Consider the following 17934-nt stretch of genomic DNA (forward strand, 5'->3'; position numbering starts at 1 on the left):
GGTTTATACACACATATACACACATGTATATACATACACACACATACATACACATACTAGTACATATACATATACATATACGCACATGCACACTATGTATCTGTGGGCACTGGTGCTGTGCTGGGCGCACAGTAGGACAACTCCCTGGCAGAGCCCTCCAAGCTCACCCAGGGGCTTCAAGATCACAGAGGTCGGGGCCCAGCCTGGTCAGTCACAGGTTGTATGAGCTCCCCAGGTCCTGTTGTGCATCTAGGTTTGGGACTCACTACTTAAGTGTCCCAATCAGATGAAGGGCTCATGGTTGGACAGGAGACTGTGTCCAAATGAGCAGATAGCCGTAACCGGATTGGCTCAGTGGATAGAGCGTCGGCCTGCAGACTGAAAGGTCCCAGGTTCGATTCCGGTCAAGGGCATGTACCTTCGTTGTGGGCACATCTCCAGTGGGGAGTGTGCGGGAGGCAGCTGATCGATGTTTCTCTCTCATCGATGTTTCTAACTCTCTATCTCTCTCCCTTCCTCTCTGTAAAAAATCAATAAAATATATTTTAAAAAAAAACAAATGAGCAGACCTGTGGACTGAAAAGAGCACCACCCAGCCATGGGCGTGATGGTGGGGAGGGCAAGCGTGAGGCAGGGCTGGGAGGCAGGGAGCCCCAGCTCTGACCTCTCCTCCCACTGACGAGGCCCCGGGGAAAAGGGAGGGTAAAGCACCAGCTCAAAGGGAGGGGAGCCGAAACCGGTTTGGCTCAGTGGGTAGAGTGTTGGCCTGTGGACTGAAAGGTCCCAGGTTTGATTCCGGTCAAGGGCATGTACCTGGGTTGCGGGCACATCCCCAGTAGGAGACGTGCAGGAGGCAGCTGATTGATGTTTCTAACTCTCTATCTCTCTCCCTTCCACTCTGTAAAAAATCAATAAAATGTATTTTTAAAAAAAAGGGAGGGAAGTTTTGCTTCTGGGTTCTCTTGCTCTCAAAGCTAATGATTGTTTGTACAAAAGCCACTCTTTGTGGATACGCTGAGCACGCTCACCAACAAGTAGCCTGGCAGAGAGGAGCTCCTCTGGCTACAATGGGAGCTGCCCGTGGAAGAGGCCTGGGTGGAGGGAGGCCCAGCCTGCAGGGAGCGGGGCGCCATGAGGTCTCAGGCCCCTTGTCTTGGCAGCTGGGTGGTCAAAGTGGTGAAAACCCTGCTGCTGAAGATGGGCTGCTCATACGAGGCCACCTTTCTGGATGACCAGGGCGGCTGGGAGCTCATGGGGCAGGAGGAGAACCACCACCGAGGCGTGTCCCTGCTGGCCAGGTGAGGCCGGGGCCCGGGCAGGGGTCGGAGGGAGGGGGGAGACCACGGCTTCTTCAGACAGACAGACAGGTGTGGGATTGTGTCTCTCTGGCAAACCAGCCGCTCAGTCCACCACCCCTTCTCTAAACCAGGAGAGCACCGTCTGCCTGGCGGGTAGACGGCACAGAGGTGAGGGACGGCACACGCTCTGTGGAGGCAACGTGGCTGCCACAGGGCCTGGCATCGCAGGGCACTGAGGGTTGATGAAGCCCCTCGTCTCACTGCGCTGTGATTAGCTCCCACACAAATGCAGGAAGGATGGGGTCGTCGGGTAGTTCGGAGTGTGGCCTGGGAGTTGGTTTGCCTGCGTCTGAACCCCCTTTGCCATTTCCCAGCTGTGACCCGGGCAAGTCACGTCCCTGTCTGTGTCTCAGTTTTCCCTCCATTGGTGTGGAAATAATAACAGGACCCACAGCAAGATTTGGGGGGAGGATTAAATAAAGTACTCGGAAGAGCACCTGGCATGTGGTAAGAGCTCAACACAGGTTAGCTTTTACTATCCTCCTGCTGACTGCGGGGGCGGGGGGCGGGCCAGGAATGACTAATGCAGAGGAAAATGCCAGAGAGGGACAGTTATGTACCCAAAGTCACACAGCCAGGAAGTGGCAGAGCCGGGAAACGACCTGCTGACCCCGCCCAGGGCTCTTCCCTGCCACCACACACAGCCTCCCTTGGGGTCAGGAGAGGGCCCCTTGATGTCAATGATGTGACCCCTGTGAGAACAGCCTGTCCCTCAACCCTGCACCAAGTGCCCAGGATGGTGCTCTCCCTGGGTCTCAGGACACAACACATTAACTGAGCACCTAATATGCTCAAGTCGGCATGCAAAGGGCTGTGTGTGTGGGGGTTATTCCGTTTAATTCTCACCATGGCTGATGAAATAGCGCTATTATTATCCCAGTGCTACCCAGGAGGAAACCGAGTCACAGAGAAGTTAAGTGACTTGCTAAAGCCACACAGCTAGTGGTGGGGCCGGGATTTGAACCCAGGCTGCCTCACTCCAGACTCTGCAGCTGCCACGCTCTCTGACTCACTGGTGAATGGAGCGGAGCGCAGGGGTCCTCGGACTTGAGTGAGCCACACAGTCATTCACAGGGCTTGCTGACACACTGATTGCTGGGCCCCAATCCCAGAGTTTCCGATTCACCCCATTTGGGGCGGGGCCTGAGAATGTGCATTTCCAGGGATGCTGACACTGCTGATCCAGGGGCCACACTTTGAGAACCACTGACTTGGTACAATAAACAAGACAGCTGGAGTGGAGAGCCCGGGGTTGGGGCTCCAGCCCTGCCACGTCCCCAGCGCTGTGACCCCGGGCCTCTGTCTCCTTATCTGTGAAAATGGGGATATAATGGTGATCTGCCTCGAAGCTTCGGGGTGAGGATCAGATGCAGCCACATGGGAACGCATCGGGCTGCTGCCTGGAGCTCAGTGGGCGGCCCTCGCACTCTCTCCTGCCGTGTCCTCCTGAACCGGTCCTGTGCAGTCGGGAGTCCTGAGCCTGTCTGTCTGACTGATTTGCCCTGTGCTCTTGGGCAAGTCACTTCCCCACTCGAAGCCTCAGTTTCCTCACCTGCAAATCAAAGCAGTTAACCTAGATGGCCTCTGAGATGCTGTCCAGGTGGGGAATCTTGGGAGCACAGAACCCAGGTGACCTGGTCTTGTCCATAGTTTCGAGGGTCATGGCCAGACCCCCACCAGCCGGGCTCCCTGGGGCTGGAGAGCCTGAGGGACTGCCCCTCTGCCCCCCACCCCAGGGCCATGGTGCAGTACTCCTGCCAGGAGCGGTGCCGCATCCTCTACCTGCTCATCCCGCTCCTGGAGCGCGGCGATGAGAAGCACAAGATCACAGCCACCGCCTTCTTCGTGGAGGTACCAACCGGGCACTGGGTGCCAGTAGGGGCTGCTCCCAGGCCTCCCCCGAGCCTAGGCCTCAGGTCACATTATTGGTCTTTTCTCCTGTGCAAACTGTGCTTAACCATTTATAGTTTTTTGTGAGCATGATTTCTCTTGAATATGATGAGCTCCCTCTTCACTCCCTCCTCACCTCCTCTCCCCACTCCTTCACCCATTCCACTCTGCTCAGACCCCCTTCGTGCCCCAGGCAACCACCATCCTTTGCTGGGCATGTCTGTGCGCCAGGCACCAGATTGGAGATGCAAATACACATTTGACTCTGCCCTTCTCTCAGTGGATTCTTGGTGCCTGGGCACACGGGGAGCAATGGCCACCCTCCCTCAGCTCTTCCAGATGGAGCAGGTGCGGCGGATCCCCGAGGAGTACTCCTTGGGGCGGATGGCGGAAGGCCTGAACCACCAAAACCCCATCATGAAGGTGCTGTCCATCCGAGGCCTGGTCATCCTGGCCCGCAAGACTGAGAAGGTGAGCCGAGGGCAGCGGAGAGCCCGGCCCAGCCCAGCTCAAGGGGGGGGGGCGGGGGAGGATGGAGCTGGCCATCGTCCGCTCTCGGGTGCCAGCACTGGAATCAGAGCCCGTTTCTGTCCTGCCCATCAGTGAAACGGATAGCTCTTAATAATTCCCTGAATGCTTTATTCTTCTGAAACAGTTTCTAATCCAGACTGTTCACAACGATCTTCAAGGCAGTGTGTTTAAGAAGGGCCAGGCATGGCAATAACTACTCCAGTTTTACGGATTAGGAAACCAAGGCCAGGATTGCTGGGGAATTCTTAGCATTTTTTAAAGTGCTTTGTTTTTTCCTACCGCTCGAGGTTGCAGCTCAGGATGGATGTAGCGGGAGGAAGTGACAGAATGTAGATTCACAAAACAAACTAACAACACAAGGAAGCGGGCAGAGAGCAAAGGGCCCCAGGCGTCCAGGCCAGGAAGGAGCCAGCAAGGCCAAAGAGGGCTTTGGGGAGAGCAGAGCGTGAGTGAGGCCATCCAGGCGGGTGGCTGGCATAGCAAAGCCTGGAAGCAGGACTTGTTCCACCAAGTTCTTCTCCGTGAATCCGGGGCTGGGTCTCCTACCCGTTAGCCCAGGTAGGAGCCCCATCCCAATGCTCCTGCCCCACAGACCGCCAAGGTGCAGGCCCTGCTGCCCTCCATGGTGAAGGGCCTGAAGAGCGTGGACGGGCTGCTGGTGATGGAGGCGGGCCACAACCTCAAGACCATCTTCAAGGAGCAGGACCGGAAGCTGAACGACGGCTCGGTCTATGTGGAGTTGCTGCAGATCCTGCTGCCACACTTCAGTGACGTAAGGAACCCCATGGGGGTGGGAGGTGGGAAGGGTGGTGGTCGGCATATAGAGGGCAGTTCTTTACTACCCTGCGGGCTGCCATACCCCGTGGCCCGCAGGACCTGGGCAGGGCCAAGTCATTCCAACACGTCTTTTTGCAATAGGTGTGCATAGAGGAAGGTCCTTTTCTAATTGGCTCTCACAGAGGGCGTTCTCCCCAGAGACTTGCTTCATTGCTGTTGTGTACCTACAGGGGGTGCGTTTTTTAAAAAAATAAATACTTTGTCATCATTTTATTCCTTTTGTAAAAAAATATGTTTTCATTAATCTCAGAGAGGAAGGAAGAGGGAGAGAGAGATAGAAACATCCACGATGAGAGAGAATCATGGATCCACTGCCTCCTGCAAGTCCCCCACTGGGGATCGAGCCCACAACCCGGGCATGTGCCCTTGACCGGAATCGAACCCGGGACCCTTCAGTTCGCAGGCCGACGCTCTATCCACTGAGCCAAACCGGCTAGGACCAGGGGGTGCGTTTTTATCGGTTCTGGCAGAGGGGGGCATTTTTTCTACTTGGCACTTAGGCACCTTGTAGGTGAGCAGGAGCCTTGGCTGGGAAGAGCCGGTGGAGCTCTGGATCTAGGCTCCGGTGAGGGAGAGGCCAGCCCCACCGGGCGGCCTCTGCTGGTCTCCGTCTCCTGCGCCTGGAGGGCCACTCGGAATGAGTGGAAGGAAGGTCATGGTGCCTCCGTGTGGGGCTCAGAGGCCCAGGCAGCCTCCTGGAGGAGGGGATGCGCCTGAGCCTCCGCGTCTGTCCCAGGCACGAGAGGATGTGCGCTTCTTCTGCATCAACCTGTACGGCAAGGTGGTCCAGAAGCTGCGGTCACCCTGCACGCCGGCCATGGAGCAGCAGCTGGTCAGCACCTTGGTGCCCCTGCTGCTGACCATGCAAGAGGGCAACACCAAGGTGGGCCAGGTGAGTGCACAGGCACCGGGCCCTGTGGGCGTGTCTCCCTCTGAGGAAATGGATCCAGAATCACCAACCATCTACCGCGGGGAGTTCCTTTTCCAAACGTGCCCATGTCAGGATTCCTCTTCCAGACAACCAGCCTGCTTGTACATTTCAGACGGGAATTGGTTTTCCAAAATCCAGTGTCACACAGTCTCTTCTGGGACGCTTTCTGGCTGTCCTGGGATGCCGCCGCTCTGACATTCTCTTCCTGTCGGTCCCCAGTTGTGTGTGAAGACCCTGTTCCGCTGTTCTTGCTTCATGGCTTGGGAATTGCCCAAAAGAGCTTACAGCCGGAAGCCCTGGGACAGCCAGCAGCAGGCGGTGACCAAAATTTGCAACTACCTTGTGAGTGTTTCCGACACTACCATGGTTCCTTATGAGTCTGTTGGACGTGGGCAACTCTTTCCTTTTTTCTTCTTTCTTTATACACCCTGACTGGCAATCCCACTACCACCCATGAGCTGCTGGCTCCTGCATGTCCATCTCCGTCTCTGGCTCGTCTCCTCACTGCTAGTGTTCGCTTCCCAGTGGCCCGCCAGACACCTCCGGCTCAGCCCCATGCACTCCCAGCTCAGCATCTCTCTCCTGGCCTCCCCATGTCACTTCTGCTCGGTCCCTCTAGATCCCTAGAATCATCCCTAGGTGACTCCGTCATCTCCCTCACCTTCCATGTTGGATCAGTCTTAAGCAACCGGAATACCCAAGTCTGTTTTTCCCTCCCCATCCCCAGTCCTTGCCTTTAGTTCAGTCGTGGATGTCCCTCGGCTGGGACGGGGGTCTAGCCACCCAGTGGATCTCCCAGCCTTTAACCTCATCTTCTGCAATCCATTCCCCACCCAGGCCAGCAGGGTGTTCTGGTTCAAACACGCGTGTGTTTATCTTCTGGAAGGGCCTCCTTGGCTCCTTTTTAACTGTGTGTGTGACACAGCTCTGTGAGACATGCCCTACAGGGGAGAAGCGAAGTTCTCAGATAAGTGTGGGAAATACCACATTGCCATCTTCCTCTCGGGTGTGTGCAACGCCGTCAGCTCATTAAAGCCTTTGAGATGTTCTGTGCTAAGGACGTTTCACGGTTGTTTAATGTGTGGTTCCCAGACTTATGTGACTGCAGAGCCCCTTTCCAGGTAACACTGAGAAAAGGTAGAAAAGGGCTGCATTGCAGGCCGCAGCCCAGTTCCTCCGCATGACAACCAGGAAGCTTTGCCACTCAGTCCCCTTTACCTTCCCTGTTGTCAGGGCAGGGCTCCCCGATGCAGATTCTAAGACAGAGATGAGCATGCGGGGGCTTATGAGGGAGGACCCCTGGGGCCAACGCCTGTGGGAGGGAAGGCAAAGAGCAGGAGTGATAGAGAAGTCAAGCCTCAGTGAGCTCAGGGGAGTCCTCAGCCAACACTATGTGAGATTCTCCGATTGGGGCTGCGGGTAAAGTCTTCGCCCCTCTGTGTGCACCTGTCTCTGGATGCCAGCCACCCTGGGAAAGGACGTGACCTCGGATCAGCGGTTTTCTCCAGCCAAGGCAATGCCCAAAACTGGGGGAATACATTTTTCATACCAAAGGGAGAGCTGGACAGAACATGCCAGCATCCCCCATACCAATCTAACAACTATATACAGATTGTTACTGGAATCGAGACAAGGGCTCAATACCACCACCATTATCCATGATGCTCAGAATCCGCTCAATCCAGTGTCTAATGTTATCACCATCATTGTACAGAGAGAGAAAAAGGCCTGGAGGAAGTGTTTGGCCAGGGCACTAATCCAGATCCCTGCCGTGACCAGTGACTAGGCAGATACTGACCATGAGTGACGGGCCGTGGTAGGGCCTGCCGCAGCCTGGAGGCCTGGCCCTGCTGAAAGCCTGCGTGGGGGCTCCAGCTCACTGTGCAGCCACTCTTGCCAGGCCTCTGGTTTCACAAGAAAAGCCAGAAACCCCGGTTTTTTATAAGACATGAATTAGCAGTCTATTTAGCTTGCTTAAAACCCTGTGCTGGTCACTGCTTGGCTGGCCACTGTGGCCTGTGGGCTGCCAGCTTGTGACCTCTGTGTTAGACCCGCAGGATTCCCAGTCTCTTCTTTGGGCTCTGAGTGTCAACAGCTTTGCTCATGTGAAGGTCAAGTTCCAGTCTTAGCTTTAGAAGGGGTGGTAACTAATTCATCAATTCATTCATTCATTCATTCATTCGCGCACTCATTCATCCATCCGCCCTACACTTTCATGGTACCTGTACCATGCCAAGTCCTGCCCAGGGTGCTGAGCTGAATGAGATGGCTCCTTCTCCTTGGGGAGCTCAGAACCCAGGGGAACAACAGGTATAAATAACTACAGCACAAGGTCAAAGTGTAGTGATAAAGTGTGCAAGATGCTGCAGAAGCATCAAGGGTGGTGGGATTGGCTCTGCCTGAGGGTTGAGGAAGCTTCAGGCAGGAGTTGGCTTCTGGGCTGAGCCTCAAGGCACAAGAGGGAATTCATCAGATGAGGAAGAGAGGGAAGGCACTGAGATCAGGAGCCATTGCGTGTACTAGGCACAGACCTGGGGAGAGCTGGCGACGTCCTGGGCCTGGAGCACAAGGTGCAGGTGGGTGGAGGCAGTGGTGGAAGTTGAGGCCGAGGAGGAACTTGATCATGAAGGCTTTGCATGCCAGGCCCAGGAGTTTATTCCCTGATGTGCGGATTGTCCACAGAGGAGTGACAATCCTCTCCACCTCCCGCAACAGCCTCTTAGCAGGATGCCTGCCCCCAGTTTCCACTGGATCAGACTCATCCTGAACACCACTGTCAGACTATTTTGCCCCCAACACTGGTTTGCTTTTGCCCTATCGGGCAGGAAAGCTGGCTGCCTATTTTCTAATGCAGGGGTCCTCAAACTACGGCCCGCGGGCCACATGCGGCCCGCCGAAAACATTTGTTTTTTTACTTCAAAATAAGATATGTGCAGTGTGCATAGGAATTTGTTCATAGTTTTTTTTTAAACTATAGTCCGGCCCTCCAACGGTCTGAGGGACAGTGAACTGGCCCCCTGTTTAAAAAGTTTGAGGACCCCTGTTCTAATGCATGAGTAAGCCCTGTTCCTGTCTAGTTTTTAAGGGCTTTTAAGACCCTCCTCACTCTCCAGTTTACTCCCAACTGCTCTGCAATTGAACCCTTCACCCTGGTCAGACCTGTCTCCGTATCGATCAAGTCCCTCGCTTGCCGCCGCGTGCATTCTCACCTCCGGCTGGAACTGCATTTTAGAACGTCCCTCCCAGCTGCAGCAGGGGGGTGGGGCGGGGCGGGAGAGGAGAAACTGAAGTGATTGTGTAATCAGCTAAGAGAAGGTGAGGCTGGCCTCTGGGGGCGCAGGCAGGGATATCAGGAGTTAAAGGGCCTGGCTTGGCTGTCCTACTCCTGGCACGGGGAGGAGTGGATGAGTCCGGGTGAGGGCTCAGCGCTCTCGGTTCTCTCGTCCAGGTGAACACCCACCGAGACAGCGCCCTCACCTTTCTCAGCCAGAGCCTGGAGTACTCCAACAATTCCCGGGCCTCTCTTCGCAAGTCCTCGGTCCTGCTCATAGGTAACCTGCCCTGGCTCCTGGGGCTCTGCACAGTCTCCAGCCCTTTTGGCTCTGCACCTGGGTGGGTGCTCCCCTTGGGTTTGAGGGTTGGCCAGCAGATAGTCATGGTGCAAATTAGAGAAGTCTTCTCTCCTCTAAGATCAGTGCCTGGGACGTGGCCACAGGCTGCATGCAGCCTGGGGTCCTTGTGCAGGCCGCAGCCTTGGCTCCTGTGCCCGGCAGAGCTGCTGCTTCCCGCCTGGGTCGAGGCCCAGCAGGAGGGCCACGCGGCACAGTGGGACAGGGAAGTCAAATCTCAGCTCCTTGATCCCCTTTCTGAGCTCGGTTTTCTCATCTGTGAGTTGGGGATCAACTGCTGTTTCAGATGGAAGAGAATTTTTCTTTTTAATGTGAAGCCTGGCTCGTCAAAGGTGTTCACTCAACATTAGTCACCATCATTCCCCTATTTCCCACATTCCCGACCTCTGCCTGTGTGGGGAAAACAAATAGCAGATCCCCCTCACCCAGAACCCCCCACAGGACCCTGCTGCTGACACGCTGGGCATGTCTCCTCCCAGCTACTCCCCTGCCCCGCCCCCAAATAACCACACACCCTTCGCCAAGGACCAGGACCTGCTGCTGAGAGGCTGGAGAGGATGATGCTCCCACCCCACACCTCGTAAAGCGATGTTTCCTTGAGTTTCCTCAATTCATTCGCAGTTTTGCATCCATCCACTCAGCTACGAATCCCTTCAGCGGTTTGTTTAGCAAATGGTGGCTGACCCTCTACTCTGTGTCAGTCACTAGGCTTAGGTGCAGTGGTTCTCAACCTTCTGGCCCTTTAAATACAGTTCCTCATGGTGTGACGCAACCATAAAATTATTTTCGTTGCTACTTCATAACTGTAATGTTGCTACTGTTATGAATCGTAATGTAAATATCTGATATGCAGGATGGTGTTAGGTGACCCCTGTGAAAGGGTCGTTCGACCGCCAAAGGGGTCGCAACCCACAGGTTGAGAACCGCTGGTTTAGAGAAACAAAGAAGCCTCAGGAGGTGATGCTGATGGCGGAGGGCTGGTAAAGTGATCGGCGATGGGATAGAGGAGCCATGCCCGGGACTGGGGGAGCCCTCAGATGTTTCTCACATGGAGTGACATTAATTCCTAAACCTTGTTCCAAATTGATCACTTTTTTAAATGTTGGTGTCTAACTCCCGGGTGTCTCCTCTGCGCCAGGGCCTGTGCTGGGAACAAGGCCGCGAGCAGCGCCCGCCTCTGCCCGCAGACAGTCCCCAGTGGGGGCAGCGATCCCAGCCTCGGGGTGACCAATCTTTGGGGAGACTCTGAAGGAAGTCATGAGCACTTTCTCTAGGAAGAGGCATACACACACACAGTTGTGCACGTGCTTTAGGATCCTCAGAAACTGCCCCAGCCCTCCCCTCCCCCGTGGACTGAAGAGACCCTTGGTCTGGCGGGAGATTCGTCACATGTGAAGTACAACACGGTATCTACAGAGAGAGACACTCAGGGGCTGTGGGAACCCCGAGAGGTGCTTCACTTTGTGTGGGGGCAGGGGCAGGAAGGACTTCCTAGGGGAGCAACTCTGTTGAGCTGAATATTCAAGGACAAACAGGAATTAGCCAGAAGGACCGTGGAGTCACCGAGACGCAGGACAGCACCCCATCCCAGGGGAGCTTGTCGTGTAGGAAGGGCCTTCCGAGAGGTACAGGCTATGCAAGGACCTGCTGGCACTTGGGGAGCCAGGCATGCAGCTGGGGGCAGGGGAGAGGGAACACCATGGCTGAGGAGCTGGGTCTCCGCCCCTCCAAGAGCTCTGCCAACTGCCTGCCTGGAAGGGATGCCAGGCACTCAGCGTCTTTCATGTTGTTGTGGCTCAAACGCCCTAAACAAGGGGCAGCTGAGGCAGCACCTCCCTGAGTCTCAGGTGAGGACAGTAAGGGCCAGTCTGACTCAGGGGCCACCTGGGGCTGCCCGTCAGAATTGGCTACAGCCCACATCCTGCCCCTGGCCCGATGCCATCCCCGCCCTGCAAGCCTCCCACCTTTCCCAGGGCCCCTCTTGGGGACTCTGTCCAGGGTCAAAATGAAGTTCGCCTTTGTGTCCTCATTTGTGGGGCTGGAGAAGAGTGGGAAGAGCTTCTCTGAGGAGGTCTGGTCCGAGGGAGGGGCGGGGGCGGGTCCGAGTCTGGAGGTGGGTTGCTCACCTCTTGCTTGCATTATACTAAGGGTCCCTGGTCCCCTTCATGGATAGCATAATGACGGAAGATCGTCTGAATGAAGTTAAAGCCGGTAAGTTGTGCCCTGTGTTGGTGAGATTTCAGGGGCCAGTGAGAGAATGAGGAGGCTCACAATGGGTCAGAGGAAAGGGAAGGGATGGTCCCAAGGCAAGAGTCCTCAGCTCAGTTCGGCTGTGTTAGTCTTCAGGCACGCGAGTACATGTTAGGTACCATGGAGTCACCAAGACATCACCCCATCCTAGGGGACCTTATCGTCTAGGAACCCAGGCTCAGAAAGCCAGTCTATAAACCACTTAGCTCAGGGCAAGTAGTTCAACTCTTAAGGGGGGAAGATTACTTTTGTAATTGGGAAAGCCGATGGGAAAGCTGAAGGGAGGCTGGGGCAGTCCAAGAAGGCTTCCTGGAAGAGGCACGTTTTGCTTCAGCCTTTGAAGTGTAAACAATTTGAGGAGCTGGGAGACAGGTAAGATGAGAGGAGGCTGAGCTCAGGGTGCCTAAGCCAAGGTGTGGAAGTGAGAAGGAAGGATGAGGTGTGAGACCCGTGTGGGGACCTGGTCTTAACAAGTGGCCTCTTTCCTTCCCATGACTCAGCTCTGGAAAACTTGAGACACGACCCGGAAGCATCGGTGTGCATCTGTGCGGCCCAAGCCCAGGACAACATCCTGGCCAGCTGCTGGCGGACCTCCTGGCCAATGCCACATGCGGACCTGTGGGTGTGCGACCCGGCCGCCACGCACCGCTGGAGCTCCAGCTGCGAGAACCTGCCCACGTCCCACCAGCCACGCTCCTGGATCATGCAGGCCCTGGGCTCCTGGACGACGTCCTAGAGGCAGTGATGTCCCTGAGCCCCAGCCCTCCGCAGGGCAGGCCCTGGCCGCAGCCATGCTCACTATAAATGCCACGTGGCTGACCTCTCGCCCCCGAGTGTTTCCTTGTGGGAGATGCCCCGGGGTCTGGAGCAGTCATCGCTCCACACAACGAATCTGTGAGAGGAGCCTGGCCTTCCTCGTTGACTCGGTCAACATTTACGGACTCGCGTAGGCTGTTTGTCCACACGTTATAAGTGGGGAAGCTGAGGCTCAGAGAGGTGAAGCGGCTTCCTCAAGGCCACACAGTAAGTGTGCTGGGCGTTTCAGTTCCCCTTCCCCCACTGGGAGAGCTTAAGTACGAAAGGAGAGGAGGACGTGGGTATTTTTTGAGGGAGGAAAAGAAGAATCTCATCCCACCTCGCGACATCATGCACAACCCAGAACCCTAATCCCTGAGACCCACCCTCGGGTCTTTACCCAGAGCTTGGTCACCATTCATTTGGGCAGCATTTACTAGAACTGAGCAGCTAACCTGGGCCGTGCCTGCTCTGGGTACCAGAGATACAGACCCAGCCCGGCCCCGGGGCAGTTTGTGGTCTGATGCGGTGGTTCCCCACAGCAGGGCGATTTTTGAGCCCCAGGGAATATTTGGCAGTATCTTGAGACATTTTTGGTTTCTACAGTTGGGGAAGGAGATGCTATTGGTATCGTGGGTAGAGGCCAGGGATGCTGCTAAACATCCTCCAATTCACAGGAAAGCCCCCACGGGGAAGAATTATTCATCCCAATTGTCAAAAGTGCTGGGTTTGAGAAGCTTTGGTCTAACGGAAGTATAAGAGACACACAGCCACCCATAGCCCAGCAGGTGGTGAAGGGAAGCGTGGAGCTGTGAGGTCCAGAGGAGATAGCACAGGAAAGCCCCCACGGGGAAGAATTACTCATCCCAATTGTCAAAAGTGCTGGGGTTGAGAAGCTTTGGTCTAAGAGACACACAGCCACCAATAGCCCAGCAGATGATGAAGGGAAGCGTGGAGCTGTGAGGTCCAGAGGAGATATATAGACCAGCTTGGGGTTGGGGTGTCAGGGAAGGCTTCCCAGAGACAATGCCCCCTCCAGGGCGTTTGGAAAGATGCCTGTATGGTAGATGCGTATGGAGAGCAGGGCACATAGGTCCAAGGCCCAAGGGCAGATACATAGGTGCAGCAAAACCCAGTGGGGGGAAGAGGAGGGCAAGGTTGGTCACTGTGGCCTTGGAGGCTGTGCTAAGGAGGGAGACCTCACCAGGAGAGCAGTGGGAAGATGTGATGGGGAGGCGAGAGGCAAGCAGGGGAGACACGGAGATTTCTGCTTTGGAAAGCTCCCTCCTCCTGGGGATTTAGGAATCCCCAGGCACTGCTGGTGGGAGGGAGATGAGAGCAGCCACTTGGAACAGGAATCTGTCTGTCTGCAGCCACGTTGTTTATAGCCATGACCCTGAATGTGCCGCGCTTAGCATGGCCAGGGGTAAACCTGAGGGGGGCGGGTGGTGAAGGATTAAAGAAGACAGACAAGACAATAAAGCTGGTACGAGGTGGGACACTGGTCTTGGAGGGAGAAACAGTGCCACAGCCTGCAAGCCGACTCTTTATTTTATAGCCAGATTCCAGGAGGCAAAGTAAGGGCGTGGTCAACATGTTTACAATGTTCTCGCGGGTTTCAAGTCTACTTAATTACATGCACCTAAACTCTATCAAGCTTTGTTTTGGCAGCACTTGCTACACCTCCTGCCGCCCACATCACTCAGCCACCTGGGACCACAGGTTCCGACCATAACGTCAAGCTTACAATTATAGCCTTTGGCTATAATTGTGCTGGGAGGGCTTTGCCCTCCAAGCTGGGACCTGCACGTGGCTTTGCCACAAAAGGACTGTGCCTTCTCATTAGTCCGAGGCTTGAACCTGTCCAAACGCTGTAGCCGCTCTCCACACCTGAAATTCTATGTGGGCACACATCTCAGGGAACTCCCCCCACAGGTCCATAAGGAGCGATGGGTGAGGGAGATGATCATAGTGCTCTCTGTGGTGCCTGTGAGAGGAGGACCTGGCCCTCCATCCTCAGGGAGTGAATGGGCGCCATGGAGTCGAGTCCCACAAAGCAGAGGTGGTGGGGGTACCATGGGCAGGACCTAAAACCCAGTGCTGAGTGGAAAAAGTATATTAAACATGTATGCACAAGAGTTGCATTTTGCAAGAACACATACAAGCTGAAAATACACATTATAACACATTAGAGTGGTGGGAGGGGCTGAGGCGGGCTCTGGGGCATAAAATGGGGAAAAAGGAGTGGCAGAAAGCTCACGCTAAGTGGAACGAAAGAACGGGCAGCGGGTCGGGGGAGTTGTGTGGACAAGAGCACAGGCAGGGAGACCTGAAGGTAGGGGTGCTGGGCTGCAGTGTGGGAGGAGGGTGAGCAGACCTGTGTGAGATTCAGGATAGAGAATTTTCAGAAGCTGGTGGTTGATGAAGGAAGGGGAGGAAGAGCAAGGCACTCAGGTTTCTGGGTGGATGACTGGGTCAGCGGTGTCCCCGCACTGAGTGATCCCTCATAGCAGGAGCAGGTTTGGGGAGGGGTGAGTTCAGGCTGGACCTGGTGATGGGCTTGTGTGCCATGCTAGTGGAGACATCCACCAGGTGGCTGGCTGCACAGGGGTGGAGCTCAGCAGAGGATCTGAGATGGAAACAGACCTGAGACTCATCTTTGTACAGGGGTGAGGTGAGATCCCCGGGGTGAGTGTAGAGTGGGAAGAGACATAAGCCCAAGGAGCATCTACATTTAAGCTCCTGCTGCGGATAAGGAACCCATGAAGTTGACCACACAATCACCCTCCAATAAATGGTAGGCCAAGGCCAAAGCTGTCAGGATTCTGGGCTAGAGAGAGAGCAGGAAGTGGGATGGTTCTTTTCCATTGCCAAGAGTGTTCACAAGCATGGCCTCCTTGGAGTTTCATAGCAGCCATACAGAGTTATGGGGAGGGTAGACTGGCTTCATGGCCTATCGTCAACATATGAGGACAGGGCTCAGACGGTGGGCCTTGTCCAAGGTCACAAAAGGGAATCAAAGTGTGAGTCCCAGAGGTCTCCAGGTCTCCTATCAGCCCTTTCCTCCCAGAGACACTGCTGCTTTCATTGGCTAGAACCCAGGTTTGGGTGTGGCCTTGACACCTTGACAAGACCATATTCCAGATGTAGGTAGCCCCAAAGCTCAACAGAAGCTACCAGGCTCAGTTACTGGCCGAAGCCCCCAAGTGGTCTTGAGTTGGAAGGGTCACAGAGCACTGCGAAAATCACTTCCCTTCTCTGAGTCTCCCCTATCATCACCTTGGTTTTATAGGAATCAAATTTAAAAGTGGAAGCAAAAGGACTTAGTAGGCTCTGCACTCAAGAGGGGAAAAGATCATGAAAAGGTCAAGTATGGGAATGGTAGTTAGGGAGCAGGCTGGAGGAGGACGTGTTTGGGTTTGGGGAAAGGGACCAGGTGTTCTGCATGTGGGCAAGTTAGAAGGGAAAGACACAGTCCTGGCCCTGGAAGGCTCATGGCCCTCCATGTGTCATCCTTAGCCCTGCTGTTTCTCGCATCCTCCACTGCTGGTTTTAGATCTCTTCTCTCCCCAGGTCTCTAACAGTCTCCTTCTCAATCTCTTCACCCAGCCTCCCCTATCAATCTTTCACCTGGCAACCCAGGCCTTCCTGAGACAAACTTGCCCTTGGCTCACTATCCTCTGCGGAATGAAGGCCAATGTGCAACCCGGCCCTCTGGCCCTCTCCCACCTTGCTGGCCTTACGCTCCCAGTATCCAATATGCTGGCTGCTGTATACCTCCATTCCTCTCTGCATGTGGGCTCCGACGGCCTGAAATGCCCAGCTTTCCCTCCAACCTCCACCCATCTGCAGAAACCTTCCTCATCTCTGCATCACCTCCTCTGTGAAACCTCCCCGAATCTCCCTGTTACCAGAAAGGAGACCTGGCCCTGCCTCGGGCTGGTCTGTAGTTTGTGGGTTCTTGACTTCATGCAGGAAAGATTTCACAGTCCAAGTCCAAGTGACTTTGAGAGTACAGTATGTTTATTAAAGCTGGGGATGGTGAAATAAGGGAGGGCCTAGGATAGAAGCAGCAACAGGAGAGAGAGCCTAGGCTCCCTAGAAACATTATAGGAAGGAAATGAACCTAGGTGGGCTGCTTTGCCTCAAGTCAGAGAAAAGGTGGCCTTAGAGACAGGTTAGGGGGTTAGCCCGGGACAAGCTGCTGCTGCCCATTGCTCCTCTGGTTGCAAGTCTCGTGGGTCCCTTAGCGTTTAGGAGATGCGTGTCCTGAAGGAAGAAGAGGGAAAAGGGAAAGGTGCAGGTGTGCTCTGTTTTGAGGATTTTTAAAGGCTGGGAATTTAGGGGCGGTCTTAGGGGAGGAGGGTTTCAGAATATTCATCAGCTTTTCTAGGTGAACCTTTTCGGGATCATGGTTTCTACTGATTGGCCATTAGTCACAGCAGCTGGTCTGGGGTCACCCACCTGGTTTTGCTGCTTTTCTGGGCCTGGCTGAAATACAACTGAGGCCTAGATGTTACCTCTATCGAGATGACCTTCTGTAACTAGCTGTAAATTACTCGGCCAGTTGGTTCAGCTATCTGTCTCCGTTTCCTCATTCCACTTGTCAAGGAAGCACTGAGTGATCCCTCGTAGCAGGAGCAGGTTTGGGGAGGGGTGAGTTCAGGCTGGACCTGGTGAGCTTGATGGGCTTGTGTGCCATGCTAGTGGAGACATCCACCAGGTGGCTGGCTGCACAGGGGTGGAGCTCAGCAGAGGATCTGAGATGGAAACAGACCTGAGACTCATCTTTGTACAGGGGTGAGGTGAGATCCCCGGGGTAAGTGTAGAGTGGGAAGAGACATAAGCCCGAGGAGCACCTACATTTAAGTTCCTGCTGTGGGTAAGGAACCCATGAAATTGACCACACAATCACCCTCCAATAAATGGTAGGCCAAGGCCAAAGCTGTCAGGATTCTGGGCTAGAGAGAGAGCAGGAAGTGGGATGGTTCTTTTCCATTGCCAAGAGTGTTCACAAGCATGGCCTCCTTGGAGTTTCATAGCAGCCATACAGAGTAATGGGGAGGGTATTCTGGCTTCATGATGGCCTATCAACATATGAGGACAGGGCTCAGACGGTGGGCCTTGTCCAAGGTCACAAAAGGGAATCAAAGTGTGAGTCCCAGAGGTCTCCTCCTAATGCCTCAGCCCTTTCCTCCCAGAGACACTGCTTCTTTCATTGGCTAGAACCCAGGTTTGGGTGTGGCCTTGACAAATGACAGCGACCATATTCCAGATGTAGGTAGCCCCAAAGCTCAACAGAAGCTACCAGGCTCAGTTACTGGCCGAAGCCCCCAAGTGGTCTTGAGTTGGAAGGGTCACAGAGCACTGCGAAAGTCACTTCCCTTCTCTGAGTCTCCCCTATCATCACCTTGGTTTTATAGGAATCAAATTTAAAAGTGGAAGCAAAAGGACTTAGTAGGCTCTGCACTCAAGAGGGGAAAAGATCATGAAAAGGTCAAGTATGGGAATGGTAGTTAGGGAGCAGGCTGGAGGAGGACGTGTTTGGGTTTGGGGAAAGGGACCAGGTGTTCTGCATGTGGGCAAGTTAGAAGGGAAAGACACAGTCCTGGCCCTGGAAGGCTCATGGCCCTCCATGTGTCATCCTTAGCCCTGCTGTTTCTCGCATCCTCCACTGCTGGTTTTAGATCTCTTCTCTCCCCAGGTCTCTAAC

General features: G+C 54.7%; 1 protein-coding gene across 1 annotated transcript in view; it reads left to right on the top strand.

Moving 5' to 3' along the window:
• Positions 1 to 12191, top strand: part of MROH7 (maestro heat-like repeat family member 7) — a 43226-nt gene extending 31035 nt beyond the window's left edge. The window contains exons 15-23 of the mRNA XM_005878686.2: positions 1161 to 1298; positions 3095 to 3209; positions 3579 to 3719; positions 4372 to 4551; positions 5353 to 5508; positions 5767 to 5889; positions 8996 to 9098; positions 11325 to 11387; positions 11927 to 12191. Coding sequence (XP_005878748.1) covers positions 1161 to 1298; positions 3095 to 3209; positions 3579 to 3719; positions 4372 to 4551; positions 5353 to 5508; positions 5767 to 5889; positions 8996 to 9098; positions 11325 to 11387; positions 11927 to 12162 — 1255 coding nt within the window. The 3' untranslated portion in view covers positions 12163 to 12191. The remainder of the gene's footprint in view (positions 1 to 1160; positions 1299 to 3094; positions 3210 to 3578; positions 3720 to 4371; positions 4552 to 5352; positions 5509 to 5766; positions 5890 to 8995; positions 9099 to 11324; positions 11388 to 11926) is intronic.
• The last annotated feature ends 5743 nt before the right edge of the window (positions 12192 to 17934 follow it).

The sequence above is a fragment of the Myotis brandtii genome, unplaced genomic scaffold (assembly GCF_000412655.1).
Source record: "Myotis brandtii unplaced genomic scaffold, ASM41265v1 scaffold57, whole genome shotgun sequence".
Classification (NCBI taxonomy): domain Eukaryota; kingdom Metazoa; phylum Chordata; class Mammalia; order Chiroptera; family Vespertilionidae; genus Myotis; species Myotis brandtii.